At 34.6% G+C, this 24,547-nt stretch overlaps 1 protein-coding gene across 1 annotated transcript in view; it reads right to left on the bottom strand.

Moving 5' to 3' along the window:
* LOC149804209 (uncharacterized) overlaps nt 1-24,547 on the bottom strand; it is an 80,395-nt gene that overhangs the window by 7,876 nt on the left and 47,972 nt on the right. The window contains exons 13-18 of the mRNA XM_089937936.1: nt 20,295-20,529; nt 10,998-11,199; nt 3,811-3,996; nt 3,428-3,540; nt 2,979-3,117; nt 153-325 (exon numbers count right to left, since the gene is read on the bottom strand). Coding sequence (XP_089794062.1) covers nt 153-325; nt 2,979-3,117; nt 3,428-3,540; nt 3,811-3,996; nt 10,998-11,199; nt 20,295-20,529 — 1,048 coding nt within the window. The remainder of the gene's footprint in view (nt 1-152; nt 326-2,978; nt 3,118-3,427; nt 3,541-3,810; nt 3,997-10,997; nt 11,200-20,294; nt 20,530-24,547) is intronic.

A 24,547-nucleotide genomic window follows, 5' to 3' on the forward strand; every position in this document is an offset into this window, starting at 1 on the left:
CTGAAGATACCACTTCAAAAAACAAGATAAAAATCATTTTCTGACCAGTGTCTGATTTAGGAAATTTTCACTGTTTTATAGTCTATATTTATCTAGAGAGAGATTTTTGTTTTTGGAAAAGTTCCTCTACTCAACATCTGCTGGAGTCTCACCTCTGGCGCCATGGTGATGACCTCATTGTAATACTTCTGTGCTTCTGGTACCTCGCTGGCTGCTTTGTGAGCCCTGGCAAGTCCAAGTCGGGGATGGTAGCTTTTCCTGTTGATAGGACCAGTGGCAGGTTTGGAGGTCAGGCTGGATTCTGGAGGTTTTTCTTCCTGTTTTGCTGTAAAATATGATACATGATGCAATAGTAATTTTGTTTTCTACCACAACAATATACAGTTATTGCATTTACTGCATTTCTAAATATGTTATTTACAACATTACATATGATATATAGTAAAGAGTATTATAGATTCTATAGTCCTTTATCTAGTAAAAGCAATATAAAATTCAATATTGTTTTAATCTCCACCAAACAGAAAGGACTAGTGGAACAATCAGACCACTCCGGTGGCCTAGTGGTTAGAGCGTCCACCTCAGAAGCAGGAGGTCATGGGTTCTAACCCCTGCCGAGTCATACCAAAGACTTACAAAAATGGTACTAACAGCTACCTCGCTTGGTGCTCAGCATTAAGAGGTTAGTGTTAGGACTGGTCAACCTGGTCTCAAAACAATTTGACTTGGTGGGACATCATGCTACATGTCTGCGGCATGATGCCCCACTTCTAGACATCACTAGGGGCCCGGAGTGGCCAAGTGGTCTAAAGCGCTCACCATTCCAGATCACTGCCATCTCACCTCTGTCTGCGTGGGTTTGAGTCTCAGGCCCGGCTAATGTGGGTATGTGAGAAAGCCTGCCAGTATCTTCTCATGGGTCGGTGGTTCATCCCGGGGTTCTTCCTCCACCAATTATACTGGCCGCCATGTATAGTCTATCTTGTGCTGAAAAATGGTGTTAAACACTACAACAACAACTAAACATTACTATAAACTGCCACAATGCAGACATTGTAGCAATATGACTGAAATTTTTTTAAAGCTACATTAAAAAATCCTAATAACGCACAACACACTGGAACAATCAGATATTTGTGAAGGTCTGGTTGTAAATACATATAAATAAAGCAGCTAGAAACATGTCTGTATGCCATGGATGTCCCAGCAAATATAATGTCCTTAATAGACAAAGCTCTAAGTCAAACAGGGTTATTACTATGTTAAAGTTTGTCAAAACGAGATAAAATTGAACATGATTTAGGGCTTTGTAATCTGAAGCCTCATACCGAATTTGGTTTCAATCTATGAAGCTTTTCAAACGTTATAGATTGGAAACAAATAGTATGGGATGGGATGGACAGATATGGTAACACTATATGCTCTGTCACAGATAAGGCACATGTCAAGGAAATTAAAATTCCCTTCAATTAACTTAAGTTTTCACTATTACCATATGTTTCTTTCAACATTTTACAAATACAGTATTAAATAAAATACTGCTTATAAACAAGCAAAAAGAAAACTATATTTCAACATCTCAATCATTATTTTAAAATGGGGGTTCACCCAGTTGTGTTAGGCTTTCTGTCTCTGAAAGACATGATTTTTGTTTGCAAGAATTGCTGGCACTTGCAGAAGAAGAATTGAAGAACAAACAAAAACCTAAAACAAAAGATTTAAATCTATCAGATGCCAATTATTTTAAAAGTAGAGTATACCAAGAAAAGTGTGGCCACACAGAAACACAGATGTAATAATAGTAAATATAATAATAATAATAATAATAATAATAATAACTGAACTAGCAATGACAACATCAACAAGAACAATGATATTTAACATAATATAATTGTTATGTATATTTACATTTTTTTCGTTAGTTTTTCTCCATGATTAGGCATAATGATATTTTGCACTTGACCTTGTCCAAAATCAAGTTCATGTTGTTCCTGACTAGAGACACTGGTGATGTTTTTATTTTGTAAACAAACAATGCATACCTAATATATCTCTTTGAGTGAGAGGTTAAATATTAGGATAATTATCAATAAAAGTAGGATGTAGGTATTCCCCCCAACATACCTGATGTTTATCACATCCCTATAATAATTTTAGCAAAAGATTGGATCTTGTAAACAACTTGGGATGTTCTAGAATGGAAAATTCCGTTAAGTCATTATATTTCCAGAAAATGCTAATTGCGACCTAGGTTAGGTAGAGGGGTTTATTATCTTGATAACTTGTGAAATACTCATTCCTGCAATAACATCTGAAGCAGAAATCTGTCTTCTTGTGTTCAGTATTTGATTTGGGTGAACTTATTTATTCAAGTTATTTATACACTGGAAGTACAAAGTGCTCTTAAATAATATTCTTGGACAGAAATATTAATTTCAAAATATAGTGAATTCAGACAAGGACGTCTTGGAAAATATTATCGTGATTAATTGGAAGACTGTAAAACATCATCACACTTCAGGCTACTGACAATAGTACATACAAGACTACAGGCACATCGATGCCTTCAGTGCTGGATCTTATTTTGAACACAACTGCAATTTAATTAGAACTTTATTCATTAGGACAGGTGATATAACTTTTTGAACTAGTTGGGATTTAATTTGAAACACAGTAAAATATTTTCAAATTTTCCCTTTATAAATAAGTTATTTGTTAAATTTTACAAAATGTTTTGATGTTCACTCTTTTCTATTACTTATTTTAAGAATGAAGAGTAATAATAATAAAAATAATAATAACAGCAACAATAAAAATACATTTTTTTAAAAATTACTGTCAGCAACTATTCTCCCATGAGGCTCTATGAAACGTGAACTAACAACAATGAGGTAAACGTGAGGAGAGTGAAACAAAAATACAAATTGAATTATTACAGGACTCAAGCCAATTGACAGAGGTCTAAATTTAGTACTTACCTGGGGGTTCTGCAGTAACCTGGGGTTTGACTTGTTCACAGTTATGCTGTGAACCTGTACTGCCTAGCTTGGCTGGTGCTGGTTTTACTTGTGCACCCCTACCTGCAGAAGGAGGTGCAGCCTTTCCTGCTGGTGCTGCCTGAAAAATGACCAACATATGTAACAATGAATGAATGATCATGCAAAATCCTAAAGTTAGAAGGAACAGTGGCTTACTAGGCAGCCACCTGTTTGTGACAGTAGGCAGTATTTTCAAGCAATTTAATTTAACCATGACAAATAGGTCAAAGTGACCCAATTTAGCTCACTCTGCAAGTCTGGTGTTTATAAGTGTGTTGAATTGAGAATTACAGTCAACACAGCGAGGAAGACTGGACAGACAGACAGACAAAAGCAAAAATGTCTCTCACTCTCTCCAACAATCAAACAATCTATCTATTTATAAATACCTTAGCTCCACCTCTCACAGCAGTAGCTCCACCTCTTGCAGCAGTAGCTCCACCTCTTTCAGCAGTAGCTCCACCTCTTGAAACAGCTGCTGCACCTCTTCCTTGAGTAGCTCCTGTAAAAATAAACAGGAGACACTGAATTCTAAAATTTTATATAAATTAATGTTGCCATTTTTTTTTTAAATCTCACAACTTAAAAAGAATAGGTGTTATAAAAGTAAAATTACCTGTATGAATACAAAATAAAAGCTTCAATAATTGTTTTGAGAAGATATAACTAGTGTTAAATATTTGTTACAGGAGAGTAACATATAAAAATTAAAAGCAACAAAATTTCTATTAGTACATAATAATTATAGTCCTGTAATCCTAGTTTACATTACCTCCCCTGGCTGCAGGTGTGCTTGTTCCACGCCCTCTTGTAGCAGGTGCACCACGCCCAGCAGCAGTGCCACCTTTTGCTGCTGCTCCACCACCAGATGCCGCTGTCTTATCCCCCTCTGCTCTTTTTGCTTCTTCTGCCTTCTTTTTCTCCTCTTCTTTCACCTTATCCTGCCACCACTGTTGTTCTAGTCAAAAATACATCTACAATTTGGAATGATTTCAATCATGAAATTTCTGAATAAACAAGTCTTGTAATGGTAATAGAATTTTAACTTTTCTTGTTATTAATATGGAAAACTCTGCCATTCTGCAATGAATGCAACAAAAACAGCTGTTCCACAAGTTGTGTTATCTCATCTATGATAGCAAAAACTAGAACAGCACATGAGAACCTTCTTCATAAAAGGTTCACAAAACCTTGAGCTTGAAAACATTTTGAAATCAGATGGTAGCCCACCGAAGCCAAATTTAAACTGACCAACCCATAAACTCCACCTTTCAACCACAAGCTATCAGTCAATAGTTTTGGTAACCTGAGGGCTACCTGAATTCAATATAATATAACCAAGACAGTATTCTGGTAAACCCTGTGCACCTGTGCACCTGGGACAAGATCTGTTGCACCTTGAAACATAATCTCCACGAAGCGATCCCCATGTATTGCTAGCATTCAAGAATTTAGGCGTCTGTATTATTAAGGTACAAGATTTCTCCAGAAATCATTCACATTAAGTTATAGTGTAGGTTGTATCATAATAAAAAAAGTCAAAAAGAAAAAAGGGGGTAGAATGTATTGCCAAAATATTCACTCTCAGTGGGATTTTATACAGGATTCAATAGAACTTGATCTATACCATGTCTTTACACAGGATCATTGTAAAGGACAGGTAATATGGGCAATTGCCTGGGCTGCCATTTCATGAACTTTGTGGTATTCCTTTCTGATTTGGGGCAGGGTGACGAAGGCAACGCTCACCTGGGGTGTTGTTTTGTCTAGCACAAGCTTGCAAAAGACCTGCTTTTTATAAAATTGGACATATTTCATACACTAAAATCTGCTGAATACTTTGCAGTCATATTTCAAATGATATCAACTTTTAATAGAGAAAAAGCTATTCCTAGGTCATTGTGACTGTAATAAAAATAGAGCAGCTGTTTAATGCACAACATTAATATATATATATATATATATATATATATATATATATATAGTAAGGAATCAATAGTACCCTAGACATAAGTTAGAATGTATTCTTAATTCCAACACATACACATTTTAATATGAATCTGTACAGTACATCAAAAAGTTATTCTGCCTTGATAGTATTACATCATGTCACATTCTGTTTTAAAGGTACATGTTTATATGAAATCCAGGTTAGAGAATTTTCTCAGTATGTCCTAAAATGACTTAAAGTTTATTATGCATATCCATGTATGTTTCTCATTGAATTTTCATGTCAGCAGCTCAAAATGTTGTTGAAATTACTGAATTCATTTCATGATCAAATGATTTAAACAGTTGTGTAACAACAAAGAATGTAATATCATTCATTGGATACATGCTGAAAAAGGGTGATCTTTGTACATGTAATCAAGCGTGTTTGTCCAGGAGCTTTGGAAAAGTCTACTTGTGATTGTGATACAGCCTTACTGGAACTGTCATGTGCTGCAGGCAAACAAAATTATCTACATCATCTAGTTTTACTTGAAATGTTTATGTCAACAACAACAAAAATAACCAAAGAAATAATTCCCAACAAAATTGAAGTATTCCACCTTTGATTATAAATAAATGCACAGTAAACAGCTTTGAATAATAACAATAATAATAATAATAATAATGATAATATTAATAAATCAGAATAATAATAATAATAATAATAATAATAATAATGATGATAATAATAATAATAATAATAATAATAATAATAATAATAATGATGATGATGATAATAATAATAATAATAATAATAATAATCAGAATAATAATGTTCTTGCTGATCCATTTCACTTGTTCTAAATGTTATCTTAAACACTGTTTTAAATTACTGCTGATTTGTTGACTTCAGTGTATTGTTCGTTATTTTTTTAAAAAGGTAAATCATTTATTTATTTGAACTGATATATCTATTTCTAACCCACATATTTAACTGCCCAAAAGAATATTACACCAGTCATAAAGTCACTTTATTTTCATTACACAAGTCCATTGTTACCAATGATTGCCTTTATTTAAAATCTAACACTAAATTCAATTTTTTAAAGCAATCTACAGCATTTATTTGTTTAAATACATTAAAGACAACAAGAAAGTATGCCTCCAATTGTACTTGTGAATAACCCTGTTGTTTAATTGCATGATTATCCCCCCCCATATCTGAGAACAATTATGTCCACTTGAATAATGTTTTCATTTTAAAGGCAAGATATTTTGACAAGTCTAACTAAAACAATATAAAGTTGACAATGGTACAGCCAAATATATATGCTAAGGGTAGGTGGAAAATAATTTTGTCTTGATGGAAAAGAAACTAAAAATACAGTAGTCCCCTCCTGAACGGCCACCCCTGACCAGCGGCCACCCAATCCTTATGGCCAGAATCCGTTGGCACCGACAAGTTTGTGTTCAAAAGTACCCCTCACGAAAGGCCACCCGGCTAACGAGAACCAGCATATTAGTGCAATAATATAAAATTTACCCCCAACAAGCGGCCGCATTTTATTTTAATATGTATCCAGAACCAATATTTTATTCACAACGTGTGTTAAGTAATCCAATTTCTGTTTCCATATATCATTTGCGCCTCATTAAAAGCCACATTTATTCCATAAAGCTGAGAAAGACTCAAAATTTAATCCATACAAAAGGGTAAGTACATCTAATCCAGTTAGCCTTACTGCTGTGTTATCATAAGATGTCTGGTTTAGTCACTCTGATAATTGTTAAGATTACAATTATTGAATAGTAGTAACAGCTGAGAAGTGGCAGTATTGATGTACAATACAAAAGTCAGCAGGAAAATGGTTTGGTAGCCTTTATGGCTTCCCTTAGTAAGATGTTGAGCTTGTTCACTTTGATAATCAGTGGCTATTACTAATGACAATAATTGTCAAAATTACAAATCATAATGGCTGCGAGGTCAAATCTGCATGACGTTAATGGTACATATCGAAGCCTTTTTTGGCTTCTCTCACTTAGTGTAAAGAAATGTATAAAAACAATAGGGTGCCAGACTGTGACTAATGAATCATGTGACAAGACTTCCTTTAAAAACACATGGCAATTTGTCTAAATGCATAAAAAATTGTTTTATCAGTCTTGTAGTTGGCAACATGAATAACTTACTGCAAAAAGATCAACATGTCATAGAGGAAAAGAAAAATTCTCAGTTTAGAAGAGAAAATGAAAGTAATTCAACTGACTGAAAAGGGGTAGGGGGTCGAGGATCCTTGCAGAAAACTGTGATGTTGGAAAGATAAACAATATCGTGAAAGATAATGAAGAATTCTGCAGAAGTGGAAAGGTGGAATGGCTGGTGAAAGGAAGATTGTCTGAGCCAGGAGATGTTTGTATCCTGATTTGAATGACAAGGTTCTGAATGGTTTTGCACTGCACGTGCTAAGAAAATTCCACTCACCGGTCAAATGATCCAAAATAAGCTACAATTTTGTCAGTTGAAATGGGATATGACAACTTTACTGGAAGTAACAGATGGTTGCACAGAAAGTTGGGGGTTCGAGGATCCTTGCAGAAAACTGTGATGTCAGAAAGACTCACATCAACAATATTGTGAAAGATAAGGAAACAATTCTGCAGAAGTGGGAAGGTGGAATGGCTGGAGAAAGGAAGATTGTCTGAGCCAGGAGATGTTTGTATGCTGATTTGAATGACAAGGTTTTTGATGGTTTTGCACTGCACGTGCTAAGAAAATTCCACTCACTGATCCAAAAAAGCAACAATTTTGTCAGTTGAAATGGGATATGATGACTTTACTGCAAGTAACGGATGGCTGCACAGATTACATGTCCAACACAATATTAAGTGTTCTGTCCTTAGTGGAGAATCAGCTATGTTAATAATGAAGTTGTCGATGATTGGAACAAAAGACTAAACGATATATGCAGGGGATATGACAGCAAGAATATTTTTAATTGAGACGAGACTGGTTTGTTTTTTTAGACTGTTACCAACAAAGTGACAGATGATGTGATCTGTAACATAATTATAAGGCAGTTTTAAAACTATATCGATTGTTATTCGTAACATTCTTTTGAAAATGATGAAACAGTTTGTTTTACATTTATTTCACAACATGCATGTGATTTTTAAACGAAAATATTAAATGTTTCAGAATTAAATGTGCTTGTGACATTCTTCATATGTATTTAATATTCGCATTTGTCATCCCCCTCTAGAAAGGCCACCCTCATTATAAGGTCACTTCCCTGCTGCAATAGGGGTGGCCTTATAAGAGAGGGACTACTGTACTTCTTGGCCAAATAAAACTAATTGCACCGATAGAGAGAAGGTTGAACGATTTGACATCCTTTTTCTCTTCCTTTCTTTTTGATCTACAAATAAGAATGGGACATTATGAACTGCAACTGTAGTTATTTCAAAACATTGGTTTACAGACTGGTGTGCAGCAGGAAAAAAACACACATGAAAAGAAATTAAGTTATTTCAGTCAAGAATATTCTGCAATATGATAAATTTTTTTCAAAATTATATATTTTTTCTGTGTTTGTGTGTGTCTGTGCGTGTTTTGGATTTCTTAAGTAGCTTCAACAATTTCAGTCATATCAGCAGTGTGGCAGTTTGACAGTGATGTCTAGCATTGCGGCATCTTGCCACAGACATGTAGCATCATGTTACACCCAGTCACATTATCCTGAAAAGCCAACCAGTCTTGACACTAACCTGTTAACAGTGAGTGCCAGGAAAGGCAGCTGTTAGTACTATTTGTATGAGTCTATGGTATGACTTGGCCAGGGTTTGAACCCATGACCTCCTACATCTGAGGCAGACACTCTAACCAATAGGCCACCAGTTTATTTACATTACATAAGTTATTTTGTATTCCAAAATGATTTTTCATTATCAATATACATTGTAAAATAGTATGAGAATATATGATTCATCTTTGTTTATCCATCTGTCTGTCTCTTCATAAGCCATGCTATATATTGTATATGTCTTACGGCTATAGTTCAATAAAACGGAATAACAAAAATAAAAAATTATATCATACCTCAATATAGCATGCTTCCAGGCTTAACACACAATTATTAATTATTAGACATAACTTAATATTTTATGCCCAATTTAAATTTAGAAAACAAAATAAATATATATCATACAATTCAATGATACTTTATCTTATTTCAAAAAATATAATTTATTTTCAATAAAATTATTTATTACATAGTTTATAAAAAGATTGTGAAAATTAAACGTAATTTGATTTATAATATGTAACTTTTATATTTTTCAGTTCAAACACACAGGAGGCTTAGGATTCAGAAAAAAACAAAATAACATGGAACCTAAAAGTCAAGCATGACTATAATAATGTTAATGATGACAGATTTCTTCCATTTTTTTTCTTTGCTGGTAGTGCTTGATTAAGGTGGGAGTACAAGAGGCACATACCCCTTGTCAATGTACCCTCCTGGTTGCCATGGATAAAATTACATGGGTTGAAATAAACCACATACAGTTCTAAGCCTTAGTCTAATATAGCTATATTTATAAACCTATCATGAATACATCAAACAGTTAAAATAGAGTAAAAACTGTTGCAGGTCCTTTCTGCACTAAATGAATTCAAATGGTGTAGCATTCTACTATCCAAGCACAGATGTTTGGAAATCATGAAATGACCAAGTTGGACATCCAATCAGATTTAAAGCCAACTATACCTGGAGTAGCATTAGAAAACTTTCACAATCATTGGTTTTCTGACAATATGTGTTTTACTCATCCTTGACTGGCAGATGGATGGCTTAAGGTTTCGGAGGGTCCCTGGCACTTCAGCTTTGGATTGTCTGAGGCACTAAAGAAACGGATCTGGAAATTCACCATGAAAACTATCCTTAAACTGTCCTTTATATGTGTATAATTATTGTACAATATGCTTTTCAAACATGTAACCTGCACTACTTACAGATTTATTACATATCAGCTAATCATTGTTAATTGTAATGTTGTTGTTGTAGGTTTTAACATGATTTTTCAGCACACGATAGACTATACATGGCGGCCAGTATTAATGGTGGAGGAAGAACCCAAGAAAACCCCAGAAAGAACCACTGACCCACGAGAAGCTACTGGCAAGCTTTCTCACATACCCACATTGGCCGAATCTGAGACTCGGACCCACGCAGACAGAGGTGAGATGGCAGTGATCCATAATGGAGAGTGCTCTAGAGCACTAGGTCACTCTAGGCCCTGTTAATTGTAGTGTAAAAGGATTTATTACAATGTGTGAAAATTACTATTTTAAATGCAAAAGGCTATCAGTTATCTGAATAAGTATTAACCAAATACCCAGTATTATCCAAACTATTTGTCTGGGACCTGCTAAACTTGTTGTAGCCTGACATAATTAAGTACATGTACAATTATAGGGATGCAAATGCCAAGAAACCACAAGGAGAACAATGATATTATGATTGAAGATAGACAAATAGGAAAGTGGATCACTCCTTTATAAGCAATAGACTCTTCCACGGGTCATGGCAGCCTTAAAGAATTTGATGTAAACAGACCACCCTGTTTCAGCATCATTGAATGTGTTGTGCTGTATGCTGATTCAAATAGTGTTGAAATAGTATGTGTGTGAAATGATTTAGGTACATTTAGCAAGAAAGAGGTGAAAATCAACTAGAGTCTGTGGAACACTCTTTCTTGCCCTTGTTGGAGTTAGGGGCTTGCATAAAGTCTTTAACATTGTTTGGGATAAAAAGTTGAACATTCTGTGTCTCACACTTTCTTAACAAAAGCAAAAAGGCAAGAAAAGGAGATGAATATAGATCAATATGTATTTCCATTTTATCATTTTAAATCACAAGCTATCTGACAAGTTCCCATATAAATGATCTTATAATACTTGGTAGAACTGTCCAAACTATTTATAAGAACCAGTCTGCTTCAATATTTTAGTACTGATAAATAGTATACCTTTAATTACATCAGGAAGATCTCCAGCAGCAGGTTTTCCCTCAAGGTTAATGCAACACTGGAATGATGATTTGGCATCCACCAAAAGCTTTATAGCAGCATCCCCTGGTGGTGAGTTTTCAAACCGAGCAAATTGTGCAGCACCAAGATAATACAATGCTTCACTACTGCAAGGTTGACACATGACTAGCTTCTGACAAGTCTGAATAAGAAAATAATAATAATAATAATAATAATAATAATAATAATAATAATAATAATAACAATAATATAAGATACTCATGTCAGAACCCTGTGCAGACTGGCAACATGTTTTGGTCCCATTGAAGACATTGTAATAATTTATTAAATCACAGTAAGCTGGCCACCCTGATTAAATGGCCAGAATTTGTGTGGCCCCAACCACTAACTGTTTAGAAAAGTTTAATAATAATAATAATAATAATAATAATAATAATAATAATAATAATGATTTCTTAGTCTCATGACTAACAAAACTTTCTCTATGAAAAACGTAAAATTAACCCAACAGTCTCATTAAATTTGAAACAATGTGCTTGAAAGGATCATAACTAAACCCATAAATGGCACATGCAAGTATATGACACAGTTTTCATCCCAAGTTGCAACAGAATATACTGAATGTTTTTTGGAGGTGGGCTTAACTGAGTTGGTTACAATCAGTATTCCATATGAAGAATATGAAGTTAATTTTCAAGGGCCATAACTCTATACAAAATGGAGTTGGAAAAAAAAAAAGACACATGAGTTTATGAGACATTGTCCAAACCTAACTTTTTCATAATGTTTTGAATGGTTCTCAAGTTATACCAGCAAAAAACAACTTCCTATGTGAGGATAAGTAGTTAACTTTCAAGGGACACAACTCTATAAGGCACATCTAGGTTGTTGTTGTTGTTGAGTTTAATTATAGTGGCGTGCGCACAATTGTGCATGTGCCACTTCTTTCTGACTGCACCGCAGCCAACTAGTTGTTCCTGGGGAAGGGAATGGTGCCACCTCCCCCAGGCTTTTATGGGTTCAAGGAACCCTGATAGTTTGGCCGTAATCTGTGGGTCCATTAAGGTCCCTTACAGTTGAATGGTTGGCTGTCATTAGTGGGAAGGAGAGCTCAGGAATGGTCCTGGTTGCTTTACATCGCTGGTTTCTTGTTGCATTTGCCTGGTGTTTCTTGCATTTTTTTTTTTTCAAAATGTTCTAAAAAGGGGTGTGTGTTCTATGCTGTTTATAGAGGTTGTTAGTAGAAATCATGTATGAAGAGAGATTTTCAAGGTTATTATGGTATTACTAGTCGAGGTGTTTAGGGTGTGTTTCCTACGTTATGTTATTTATAAGATTTTAGATACTGCCTCTTTAAGTTATTTATTTATTATTGTTTTTAGAGACTGAATGTTATTTATACTTTATTTAGCAAGAGACCGGAGTCCTAGCCGATTAAACGGTTCATTAAGAACATCTAGGACCGGAGTCCTAGCTGATCACTCGGTTCGTTAAGGACATCTAGGACATCTGATTTTGTGGTTTCCTTAGTTTTTGATAGGTGCTTCGTAAGTGAATTGTTTATTAACATTTTTATAAAACTGAATGATATGTTATGGGTTTTTATGTGGTGGCTTCTAAATTTATTTAGCTAGTTACTGGGTCTTTTGGTTTTCTGGGGATAGTAATTATATTTTGTTCCTAAGTCCTGCTGAGTCTATGAATTTATTTATATTTTTATATGCTGATTGTTTATTTTTATTAGAGTCCATAAGTAATTTTCTGGGGATAGTAATTTTATTTTGTTCCTAAGTCCTGCTGAGTCTATGAATTTATTTATATTTTTATATGCTGATTGTTTATTTTTATTAGAGTCCATAAGTAACTCTGGGTATGTGTGTGGTGATCCAATCTCTTTTTGGTTTTTGATAAATATTTTCCGAGCGGGTTGATATTTTGGGGATATACTGAATACGTGGTGTAGATCTTCGATGGTGTGGCAGTTAAAGCAGTTAATGGTTGCTGGTTTGGGTCCTATAAACCTTCCAAAACTGCTTGCTAGTTTAGTTTTTCCAGTTATTATCCTGTTTATGGTTTTCTGTTCTAAATAGGCACCCTTAGGTAGCTGTAGGTTTTTTGGGTTTCATGGTGCTTTTTACCTTTTGTGGAGGAGTTCCAAAAATCTTGCCATGTTTGGTCTATATATGTTTGTGTGAAGCTTAGTGCTTCTGTAGAGCTATAGTTAAGCTTGATAGAGTTTTGATCTCCTAGTTTGGTTTGTGAAACTTTGTCTGCTGTTTTGTTGCCAGAGATTCCAATGTGCGACGGTATCCACATGAGCTCGATTAATTGATGTGGTGTGGTGATATCATCGATTAATTGGCATGCTCTGTTGAGGAATTGTTCCCTACAGTGTGTATTGCGATTTTGGATCGATTCGATAACGCTTAGGGAATCGCTTATAATGACTGCTTTAGGTATTTGGTTGTCTTTGATCCATTGTAGTGATTCAAGTATAGCCCAGAATTCAGTGGTGTAAATGGAGCAATAGTCAGGTAATCTGGATCCCGTTTGTATATTGAATTCAGGGATGACTATTGCTGCTGCTGTTCTTGGTGGGTTGTTTGTTTTTGATCCATCGGTATATATTTTAACATAGTCCATGTATTTTTGGTTGATTTTGTTTACCAGTACAGGTTTTAGTAAGTTTTCTTGTCTTTCTTTGCTGCCTAATTTGGTAGCTTCAGTGTTAATCCTTGGTGGTTTTTGTAACCATGGTGATTTGTTCTGGTCTGTATTGTTTGTTACCTGTTTTGTTAGTAGAGGTATCTTTTCTCTTAGTTCAAGGATTACTTTGCCACTTGGTGTGGTGGGTATGATTTTGGGTTTGAAGACAACTTTACACTTGTTTATAGCTATTTTGATGGGATGGTTGTCTGGGTGGGTATCTAATCGAATGGAGTATCGGAGGATCAGTTCTTGCCTACGTAACTTTAAGGGTAGTTCTCCTGTTGGTGTTTGTAGTTCTTCTAATGATGTTGAGGGGAGTGTTCCTGTGCATAATAGTAAGGCTTTTCTCTGGATTGTGTCAAGTTTTTGTAGTACAGGTTGCTTAGCCGAGTTATATGCTTGGCAACCGTAATCCAGTTTTGATCTAATTAGGGTTTTATATATCATGAGGAGGGTTTCCTTGTTGGATCCCCAGTCAGTCCCTGTGATGTTCCTGAGTAAATTGAGATCTTGAGATCTTTGTTACAATTCTGGGTGAGTTGTTCAATGTGCTGTTTCCATGTGAGGTGGTTGTCAAAGAACATTCCTAGGAATTTTATTACTGTTAAGTATTTGATTAATTGATTTTGTATATAGAAGTTTGGATTGACTAGGTTGTTATTTCGTTCGGGGGTGAATATGATTGCCACAGTATTTTCATGAGATATTTTGAAACCCCATTTGTCCGCCCATCTCCCTATGTTGTCTAGGCTCTGCTGGATTTCTTTAACTACTGTGTTATTGGCAGGATTTCCATTCCTCCATATGCCACTATCATCTGCAAATTGTGACAAGTTTATTTTTGTGGAGGCTGCATTGAGGTCAAGGTCGTTTACCATTAGGTTAAATAGTAGGGGACTTATTACACTGCCTTGCGGTGTTCCATTTTCAAGTGAAAATTCTTCTGAATGGGTGTTGCCTATTTTTGTGGTAATTTTCTGGCCTGTGAGGAAATCGCCAATCCAGTTAAACAAGTTGAACAAAGTTGCATCAGGATATGTAGTGATGTTTGATCTATGCTGGTTACAAGCAACATAAAAATGTGAAGATAATTACCAAGGGCCATAATTCTAAAAAAAGCTGGAGCTGATATGACAAAACTTCATAAAAGTTACATAAAGGCTTCAATTCCCATCATGACCTTGATAAATTCACTACAGTGCAAACCATGATGAACACTATGAATCATGCATACTTTCATTTTAAGTACTAGAATGCCTGTCATTCTTTACACTCTCTTTTGATTTTTTGGGGGCATACAAATTATTACAGGTAAAAATATTCTTATAATGTTTTTAAAGCACCTTAAATTGCAAAAAGCAAAATGTTTTGTTGGTATGGATTACTTGTGTGCACAAAAATAGAGGGTCTAAAAATCATAATCATTACAATAATCCCTGTTTCATTTCAATTTCAGAATAATATATGTGAATGACAAACATGGCTATTTACAGAAGTGAATCATGAACCTGTTATGATTAAAGAAACAAACAAGAATGCATTTTCAAATAAGATCAGTTCATTAAAATGTCTGAGAGAAAATACTAAAAACTGCATTAATCCTCCATTTATATAACATATTTTGGCTTTATGCAAAATATTATGAAGCTTGCCTCAAGTCATGAATCTATATATAGGACACCTGTTCCTAATGGACAAGATTTCAAGCTTACTATGATATCTATAAACTTCAAAGATTGCATGCTATATGTACTTGCTTATAAGTTGAGTCCAACTGCAAACTGCACAGACCAGATCTGCAGGCACATAATATACCAGCAGATCTGGGTCTGTGCAGCTTGTTAGGATTAATCAATAGAACAAACAACACAGACCTGATATGCAGGTGCATTATGCTACTGCAGATAAGGATCTTTGTTGTTTACAGTTCAACTAGGCTTATAAGCAAGTAAATGTGGTACCTAAAAATATTATCATTACTTATCATATTTGCATGTAAGTTACATCTTCCTTCTGTGATGTGCTGACTAAAGTCTGAGTTTGTATCATTACTTAAATGACAATGTTTACTAATTGTATCTTTTTCTTTCAGAGGTCAGTTGTATGAAATTTCACATTTACATACAAGCCCCAGTATATAATGTGACTTATACTTCTGCTTACAACTGAAATTTAAAAAAAAAAACTAAACTTAAAATGATCAAAAAGTGATGTAAAAACTTTAAAATTAAGGAAGTGGGTGTAAACGTTTGTCAGTTCAAACATATCATCATTACACATGCCACATGCTTTATCAGTTCTATAACACCGGCCATCACACACAGCCACACATATCATTACACATGCCACATGCTTTATCAGTTCTATAACACAGGCCATCACACACAGCCACACATATCATCATTACACATGCCACATGCTTTATCAGTTCTATAACACAGGCCATCACACACAGACACACATATCATTACACATGCCACATGCTTTATCAGTTCTATAACACAGGCCATCACACACAGCCACACATATCATCATTACACATGCCACATGCTTTATCAGTTCTATAACACAGGCCATCACACACAGACACACATATCATCATTACACATGCCACATGCTTTATCAGTTCTATAACACAGGCCATCACACACAGACACACATATCATCATTACACATGCCACATGCTTTATCAGTTCTATAACACAGGCCATCACACACAGACACACATGTCATCATTACACATGCCACATGCTTTATCAGTTCTATAACACAGGCCATCACACACAGACACATCAAAATGTAACAAGTTTTATTCTGATAATTACTTTTTGCTAAATAGTTGGTATTTTTTTTATATGTAAAAACAAAAATCTAAGCATATTAAAGTAAATAATATCTCAGAATTTGAAGTTTATATATCAATGTTATAACTAGATCAACTCCTACCCTCAATTATGGACAAAGGTCAATCACAGCAGTACAAATAAAATATAATAGTAGTGTGTCCAAAAAATATATTTAGTTTTGCTTGCTTTGTAGATGGCTCATCTTATATTGAATCCCAATGTGACATTTTACCCCCCCCCCCAAAATGAATCATACTTGTATGCTATTCTGACTACTGAAATAATGCTTTGAATTTTATATAGAGTGAGATTCAAGGACAAAGCAGCATTGCTGCAGATCATGTTGTCAATAATCTGTAATAAAGATGACTTGAAATTCTCATTCAAGGAAATGATATGTAATAACTTTGTTTTTTCTATACATATCTCTTCGATTAACAGATAATTTCCAAATAATTGGGTTTTTCCACATTACCTATGCAAATTAGCCTAACTGGCTGACCCACATCAGTCTTCAAAGGATTTAACACAGCTTCACCTTAACTATTCACAGGGCTGTTCCAGCAAAACATACAAGGGACCCAGGGAAAGAACTTTTAATATTGGGTGCTCAAAAATAGATGCAATTTAGAATTTTCTTATCATTTTAATATAAACTGTGAAATTAAAGTACCCTGGCATATAATTTTAAAAATGCCTTCTTGGGTGCCATGTATATTTAAATGGAACAGCCCTCAGCCAGTACGAAAGGTTACAAATTCATCTTGCTCCTATAAATATAATTTAATTTCATTTATGCAAAAGGCCAGTCATGCACTGAAATACTGCTTTCAGACAAAATTGGAGTACATGCAATGTGATGCTTACAATGAAAAAAGTCTCTGAGATTTTTAAAACTTTTCAAGTATTAACTTTTTTAGACAAGATTGCATATTTCACAACTGGAATAAAAGATACAACAGTAAACAAAATCTATGTATTATAAGAATATTGATATATATATATATATATATATATATATATATATATATATATATATATATATATATATATATATATATATATATATATATACACACAGAGGATTACCTTTCTACATTCATAATGACATTTCTCTGTTTTTAGCTATAAACTGAATATTGAGGCAAGGAGCAGTGAGGTGACATTGCTTCAGACACATTTTTGTAACTTATGTTCTAGAAATAATTTACTATTAGTTCATGATGAATATTATGCATTTTTTTCGTTTAACAAGATATTAGAGAAAACAACTCATCTTTAGAAACATTTGATTGCTTGATTTCATCTCAAAGTCTATAATTTATATATAATTTATTAGCTAGACAAAAACCTTACTTACTTTCTGGCAGTTATGCTATAACAAGTACACAGCACTCCAATATAGTGACCTTTATTGTACGTATTATACAGGACAGTTAATAAACAAATTCAATTCTTCTGTAATTTTAATGGACAAATTGTAAGTCCCTCCAATTCAACTTTGCTCCTTGAAAAGTATAATTCTGCATATCATATTTTTAGAATTCTGAAGCTGAATTGGATTTTAGATATATTTGGTATTTTAGATGATCTACATTGTGGAATGCCTCTTGGAAATTAAACATGGTGTTAAAGTTTATCTCCAAATGTGGGTAATTTCTAACCATATCTCGAATCTTGTTATATCCCCATGAGTCTTTCTTACTTTGTCTGTATTTTTAAAAATTTAAATACAAGATTTCAGGACCAAAATCTCTCCCTCTCTCTCTCTCTCTGTCTCTTTCTTTCTCTCTCTCTCTCGGTCTCTCTCTCTCTCATGTTTGATATCACTTTGCACACCAATTTCATCTGATATTTCAATGTCAAACAATTCTGTCCAAGATACTGTTAACCACCTCAACTAACTCTAATTTCTCAGCCTAGATACAATGAAATGCACACAAACTGCCTGTTGCTACTTATGGTACTCTCTTTATCTCCAGTGGCAAAAAAGCCAATTATCACCAAATATGACTGTATTTCTTATAATTACAATATGTGTTGTAATATTTTAATTATTAAATTTTTTTGTCATAAATCATTCCAAATATTTTATAAGTGGACTTTTATTTAATATTCCAAGTTGTAAAATTAGTTCCAAGCTAGGAATGTGGTATGGAAATGTTAGGTTTGAGATACGGACATCTGTATCAATGTCGGATCAGCCACGTAAGAATTAATGGGTATGCTAATAAACCTTATATTACAAATTTGAGTGCATTTAACATGTACAAAATGAACACATTCTTTTCACATCAGTGTCCTATTAACTAGATATGTTTTGACTGTCGAGGTAATTATTTAGAAACGTGTTTTCAATTAAGTGTGTGTGTGTGTGTGATTTAGATTTTTACCGTAGCTTTAACAATTTTCCAGTCATATCACTATGATGTCTGCAGTGTGGCAGTTTAAAGTGATGTCTAGCACTGGGGCATCATGACACAGACATGTAGCATCATGTCCCACCTAGACATTATCCTGACACCAGGCCAACCAGTCCTAACACTAACTTCTTAATTCTGAGTACCTAACAAGGCAGCTGTTAGTACCATTTTTAAAAGTCTTTGGTATGACTCAGCCGGGGTTCAAACCCATGACCTCCTGTATCCGGGGGTAGATACTCTAACCACTAGGCCACCAGAGTGGTTTCAATTAAGTCTTCCTGTTGATATTCTTAACTGCACCAAACTGAACTTCTATAAAAATTCCAATCTACTTTTTATTCATTATAGTGAACATATTTGGAGAGTGTACAAGACATGGTATGTAATAATTGTACAAGACAGGGCATGTAATAAATGTACAGGACAGGATATGTAATAAATGTACCAGACAGGATATGTAATAAATGTACAAGATAAGGTATGTAATAAATGTACAAGACAGGGTATGTAATAAATGTACAAGACAGGGTATATAATAAATGAACAAGATAGGATATGTAATAATTGTACAAGACTGGGTATGTAATAATTGTACAAGACAGGGTATGTAATAATTGTACAAGGCAGGGTATGTAATAATTGTACAAGACAGAGTATGTAATAAATGTACAAGGCAAGGTATGCAATAAGTGTATAAGACAGGGTATGTAAAAATGTACAAGGCAGGGTATGTAATAATTGTACAAGGCAGGGTATGTAATAATTGTACAAGGCAGGGTATGTAATAATTGTACAAGGCAGGGTATGTAAAAATGTACAAGGCAGGGTATGTAAAAATGTACAAGGCAGGGTATGTAATAATTGTACAAGGCAGGGTATGTAATAATTGTACAAGGCAGGGTATGTAATAATTGTACAAGGCAGGGTATGTAAAAATGTACAAGGCAGGGTATGGAATAACTGGACAAGGCATGGTATGTAAAAATGTACAAGGCAGGGTATGTAATAATTGTACAAGGCAGGGTATGTAATAATTGTACAAGGCAGGGTATGTAAAAATGTACAAGGCAGGGTATGGAATAACTGTACAAGGCATGGTATATCATATATGTACCAGGCAGGTATGTAAAAAATGTAAAGCCACATTTGGATTTTTTTCTGACTCAGAGGAAAGAACTTGCTTGATATGGCATATGAATACATTTCATCCCAAACCAACTAGACATATTCCTACACATATCACACTTGTCCTTTCTGCCAACTTGGAATAAATCACGTATGTAACATTGTGTACTTACTTTTTCCTGGAGTGTCAGCAGTTGGTCATTACTAGGAATGGTGGAATGGAAGATCCTAGATGACAGCCAGTGACATCGCTGGGTTATTAATTTTTCTCTGGTGGTGTCAGCTGGGCTTGAAGCAATCAGGAAGTCCAATAAACACGAGTGAGCATCAAGAATAACCCATTCCAGCTGCTGATACAGATCGCCTCTACTCACCAAGGGCAGGGTTTGTGTGGCAAGCAGGCAGGCACTGCAGTCAAATGAAAAGATTGACCTTCAGTACAGTTTTCACACAAAGTATTATGAATAAGTTTTTAAAAAGACAGAGCAGAATGATGGGTAGATAAAACATATGTACACTGGTAGCACAGCTAGAAACATTGTTATGAAACACAAATTCCCCACCACTGTACCTGACAAGCTAACAAAAATGTAGAACTCAGCGATAGTGTGATGGATAGACGTAAAGGCAGAAAAGTGCAACACTAAATACCCTTACCACAGCTGTGGTGGGGATTAAAATGAAGGATATTAAGGGAAATAAAACTGTACATTAATAAAGCAGAGAGAACAAGAAGTTATGGAATGTACTTGGAAACATCTTTAATACTGGAGTATTTTGCTTTGTGAACTCTTTTATATCTATTTGAATTTCAGGAGTGGCTGGGCATTTTTGCTGTAAAAAGAAATTGCCAGGCTGTTCTACTAAGAGGAACATGGCACTAAGCTGTCTACCAAGGTTATATTCACTCTTTGTGAAATATTAAATCTGTTGCTTTGCAACTACAGCAGTTATTAGCATTATTTAAAAACTAAAACCCTCGACAGTCAAGTTCTTTGATTGCTTATGTCAACAAATTCATTTCATGTCATTGTATAGTTTTTGTTCTGTGACTCGACAAAAAGTAAACACAAGAGACTGGTAGCTTGTTCTTTTCACTCTATCATGATTACTTTCAAAATGAAAATTATCACAGTACCTGATTACCATACCCATAAATATTCAAGAACAGTTACTGTTGATTTGATCTTTTTCTCATTTATTGATTTCTTAATTCTGATCCACAAAATATTAATACAGAAGAGCAATTTGAATCTCTTCCAGAAATTCTATTTTCACATCAGATGTGATTGCGTGCATCATGCAAGTATCAAGCACTGACAGAAAAGAATGATGAAACAGTCAAGTATCAAGCACTGACAGAAAAGAATGATGAAACAGTCAAGTATCAAGTACTGACAGAAAAGAATGATGAAAGAGTCAAGTATCAAGCACTGACAGAAAAGAATGATGAAACAGTCAAGTATCAAGCACTGAAAGAAAAGAATGATGAAACAGTCAAGTATCAAGCACTGACAGAAAAGAATGATGAAACAGTCAAGTATCAAGTACTGATAGAAAAGAATGATGAAACAGTCAAGTATCAAGCACTGATAGAAAAGAACAGAGAAACAGTCAAGTATCAAGCACTGACAGAAAAGAATGATGAAACAGTTAAGTATCAAGCACTGACAGAAAAGAATGATGAAACAGTCAAGTATCAAGCACTGACAGAAAAGAATGATGAAACAGTCAAGTATCAAGCACTGACAGAAAAGAATGATGAAACAGTCAAGTATCAAGTACTGACAGAAAAGAATGATGAAACAGTCAAGTATCAAGTACTGACAGAAAAGAATGATGAAACAGTCAAGTATCAAGCACTGACAGAAAAGAATGATGAAACAGTCAAGTATCAAGCACTGACAGAAAAGAATGATGAAACAGTCAAGTATCAAGCACTGACAGAAAAGAATGATGAAACAGTCAAGTATCAAGCACTGACAGAAAAGAACAGAGAAACAGTCAAGTATCACGCACTGACAGAAAAGAATGATGAAACAGTCAAGTATCAAGTACTGACAGAAAAGAATGATGAAACAGTCAAGTATCAAGCACTGACAGAAAAGAATGATGAAACAGTCAAGTATCAAGCACTGACAGAAAAGAATGATGAAACAGTCAAGTATCAAGCACTGACAGAAAAGAATGATGAAACAGTCAAGTATCAAGCACTGACAGAAAAGAATGATGAAACAGTCAAGTATCAAGCACTGACAGAAAAGAACACAGAAACAGTCAAGTATCAAGCACTGACAGAAAAGAATGATGAAACAGTCAAGTATCAAGTACTGACAGAAAAGAATGATGAAACAGTCAAGTATCAAGCACTGACAGAAAAGAATGATGAAACAGTCAAGTATCAAGCACTGACAGAAAAGAATGATGAAACAGTCAAGTATCAAGCACTGACAGAAAAGAACAAAGAAACAGTCAAGTATCAAGCACTGACAGAAAAGAATGATGAAACAGTCAAGTATCAAGTACTGACAGAAAAGAATGATGAAACAGTCAAGTATCAAGCACTGATAGAAAAGAACAGAGAAACAGTCAAGTATCAAGCACTGACAGAAAAGAATGATGAAACAGTTAAGTATCAAGCACTGACAGAAAAGAATGATGAAACAGTCAAGTATCAAGCACTGACAGAAAAGAATGATGAAACAGTCAAGTATCAAGCACTGACAGAAAAGAATGATGAAACAGTCAAGTATCAAGTACTGACAGAAAAGAATGATGAAACAGTCAAGTATCAAGCACTGACAGAAAAGAATGATGAAACAGTCAAGTATCAAGCACTGAAAGAAAAGAATGATGAAACAGTCAAGTATCAAGCACTGACAGAAAAGAATGATGAAACAGTCAAGTATCAAGCACTGACAGAAAAGAATGATGAAACAGTCAAGTATCAAGCACTGACAGAAAAGAACAGAGAAACAGTCAAGTATCAAGCACTGACAGAAAAGAATGATGAAACAGTCAAGTATCAAGTACTGACAGAAAAGAATGATGAAACAGTCAAGTATCAAGCACTGATAGAAAAGAACAGAGAAACAGTCAAGTATCAAGCACTGACAGAAAAGAATGATGAAACAGTTAAGTATCAAGCACTGACAGAAAAGAATGATGAAACAGTCAAGTATCAAGCACTGACAGAAAAGAATGATGAAACAGTCAAGTGTCAAGCACTGACAGAAAAGAATGATGAAACAGTCAAGTATCAAGTACTGACAGAAAAGAATGATGAAACAGTCAAGTATCAAGCACTGACAGAAAAGAATGATGAAACAGTCAAGTATCAAGCACTGAAAGAAAAGAATGATGAAACAGTCAAGTATCAAGCACTGACAGAAAAGAATGATGAAACAGTCAAGTATCAAGCACTGACAGAAAAGAACAGAGAACAGTCAAGTATCAAGCACTGACAGAAAAGAATGATGAAACAGTCAAGTATCAAGTACTGACAGAAAAGAATGATGAAACAGTCAAGTATCAAGCACTGACAGAAAAGAATGATGAAACAGTCAAGTATCAAGTACTGACAGAAAAGAACAGAGAAACAGTCAAGCACAGTTTTATTGTAAACTAATCAAATGTGGTGTAAATGACGATCAAATGCACAATCCAAAATGGCAGAAAAACAGCTGTTTACAATCATCAAGATTTTGAAATGCAGGATATCACATGCACATTATATGACAGAACTAAGGTTTTCACCTCATTCTAGGTCAAAACTATACATATACATATAAATTAGTGTGCATTATGAAATATGGTAAGTAGAGAGAGGTGGAAAGGCCATTAATTATGGCAGCTTTTAGACTACATACAGTGAAACTGGAAACCGTAATTTTATTGTAAATATAAAAAACATCAAAACTTCAACCATCCGCAGAATGTGCAAGAGCAAAGACAATTAACAGAGTCAGCTAAAGGATTTGTGAGTACAGCAGACTGGCTTGGAGTAAGCATACAACATGCATGACAGCTAGCCATAGATATACATTAAAACTAGCCAGTCTCCAATAAATGACAAAGAAAGAAAAAATAATGACCAAGGCAAAACATCATTAGAAACTTAAAAATGTAGTTGTCTGAGAACAATTTTCTGAAATTCATGCTGTTTTATAAAAGAGGTGGTTTGTTCACATTATCAATACAGCAGTGCCAGAAGATTCTCATGCATGATAATGGAAACAAACAACAAACTAACCTGGCCAGAAAGAACATCTGGAAAATGGAATTTGACACTATAATAATAATTGGTATTTTGATATTAATATGGTTTTATACCCAAGACATTTTTCATAATGCATGGGAAGTCTACACATTGTTAAATCTTGACCTACACAACTGGATATATCCACAGTACAATTGAGAGAACTGG

The sequence above is a fragment of the Sinohyriopsis cumingii genome, chromosome 2 (assembly GCF_028554795.1).
Source record: "Sinohyriopsis cumingii isolate HCF-2022 chromosome 2, ASM2855479v2, whole genome shotgun sequence".
NCBI lineage: Eukaryota > Metazoa > Mollusca > Bivalvia > Unionida > Unionidae > Sinohyriopsis > Sinohyriopsis cumingii.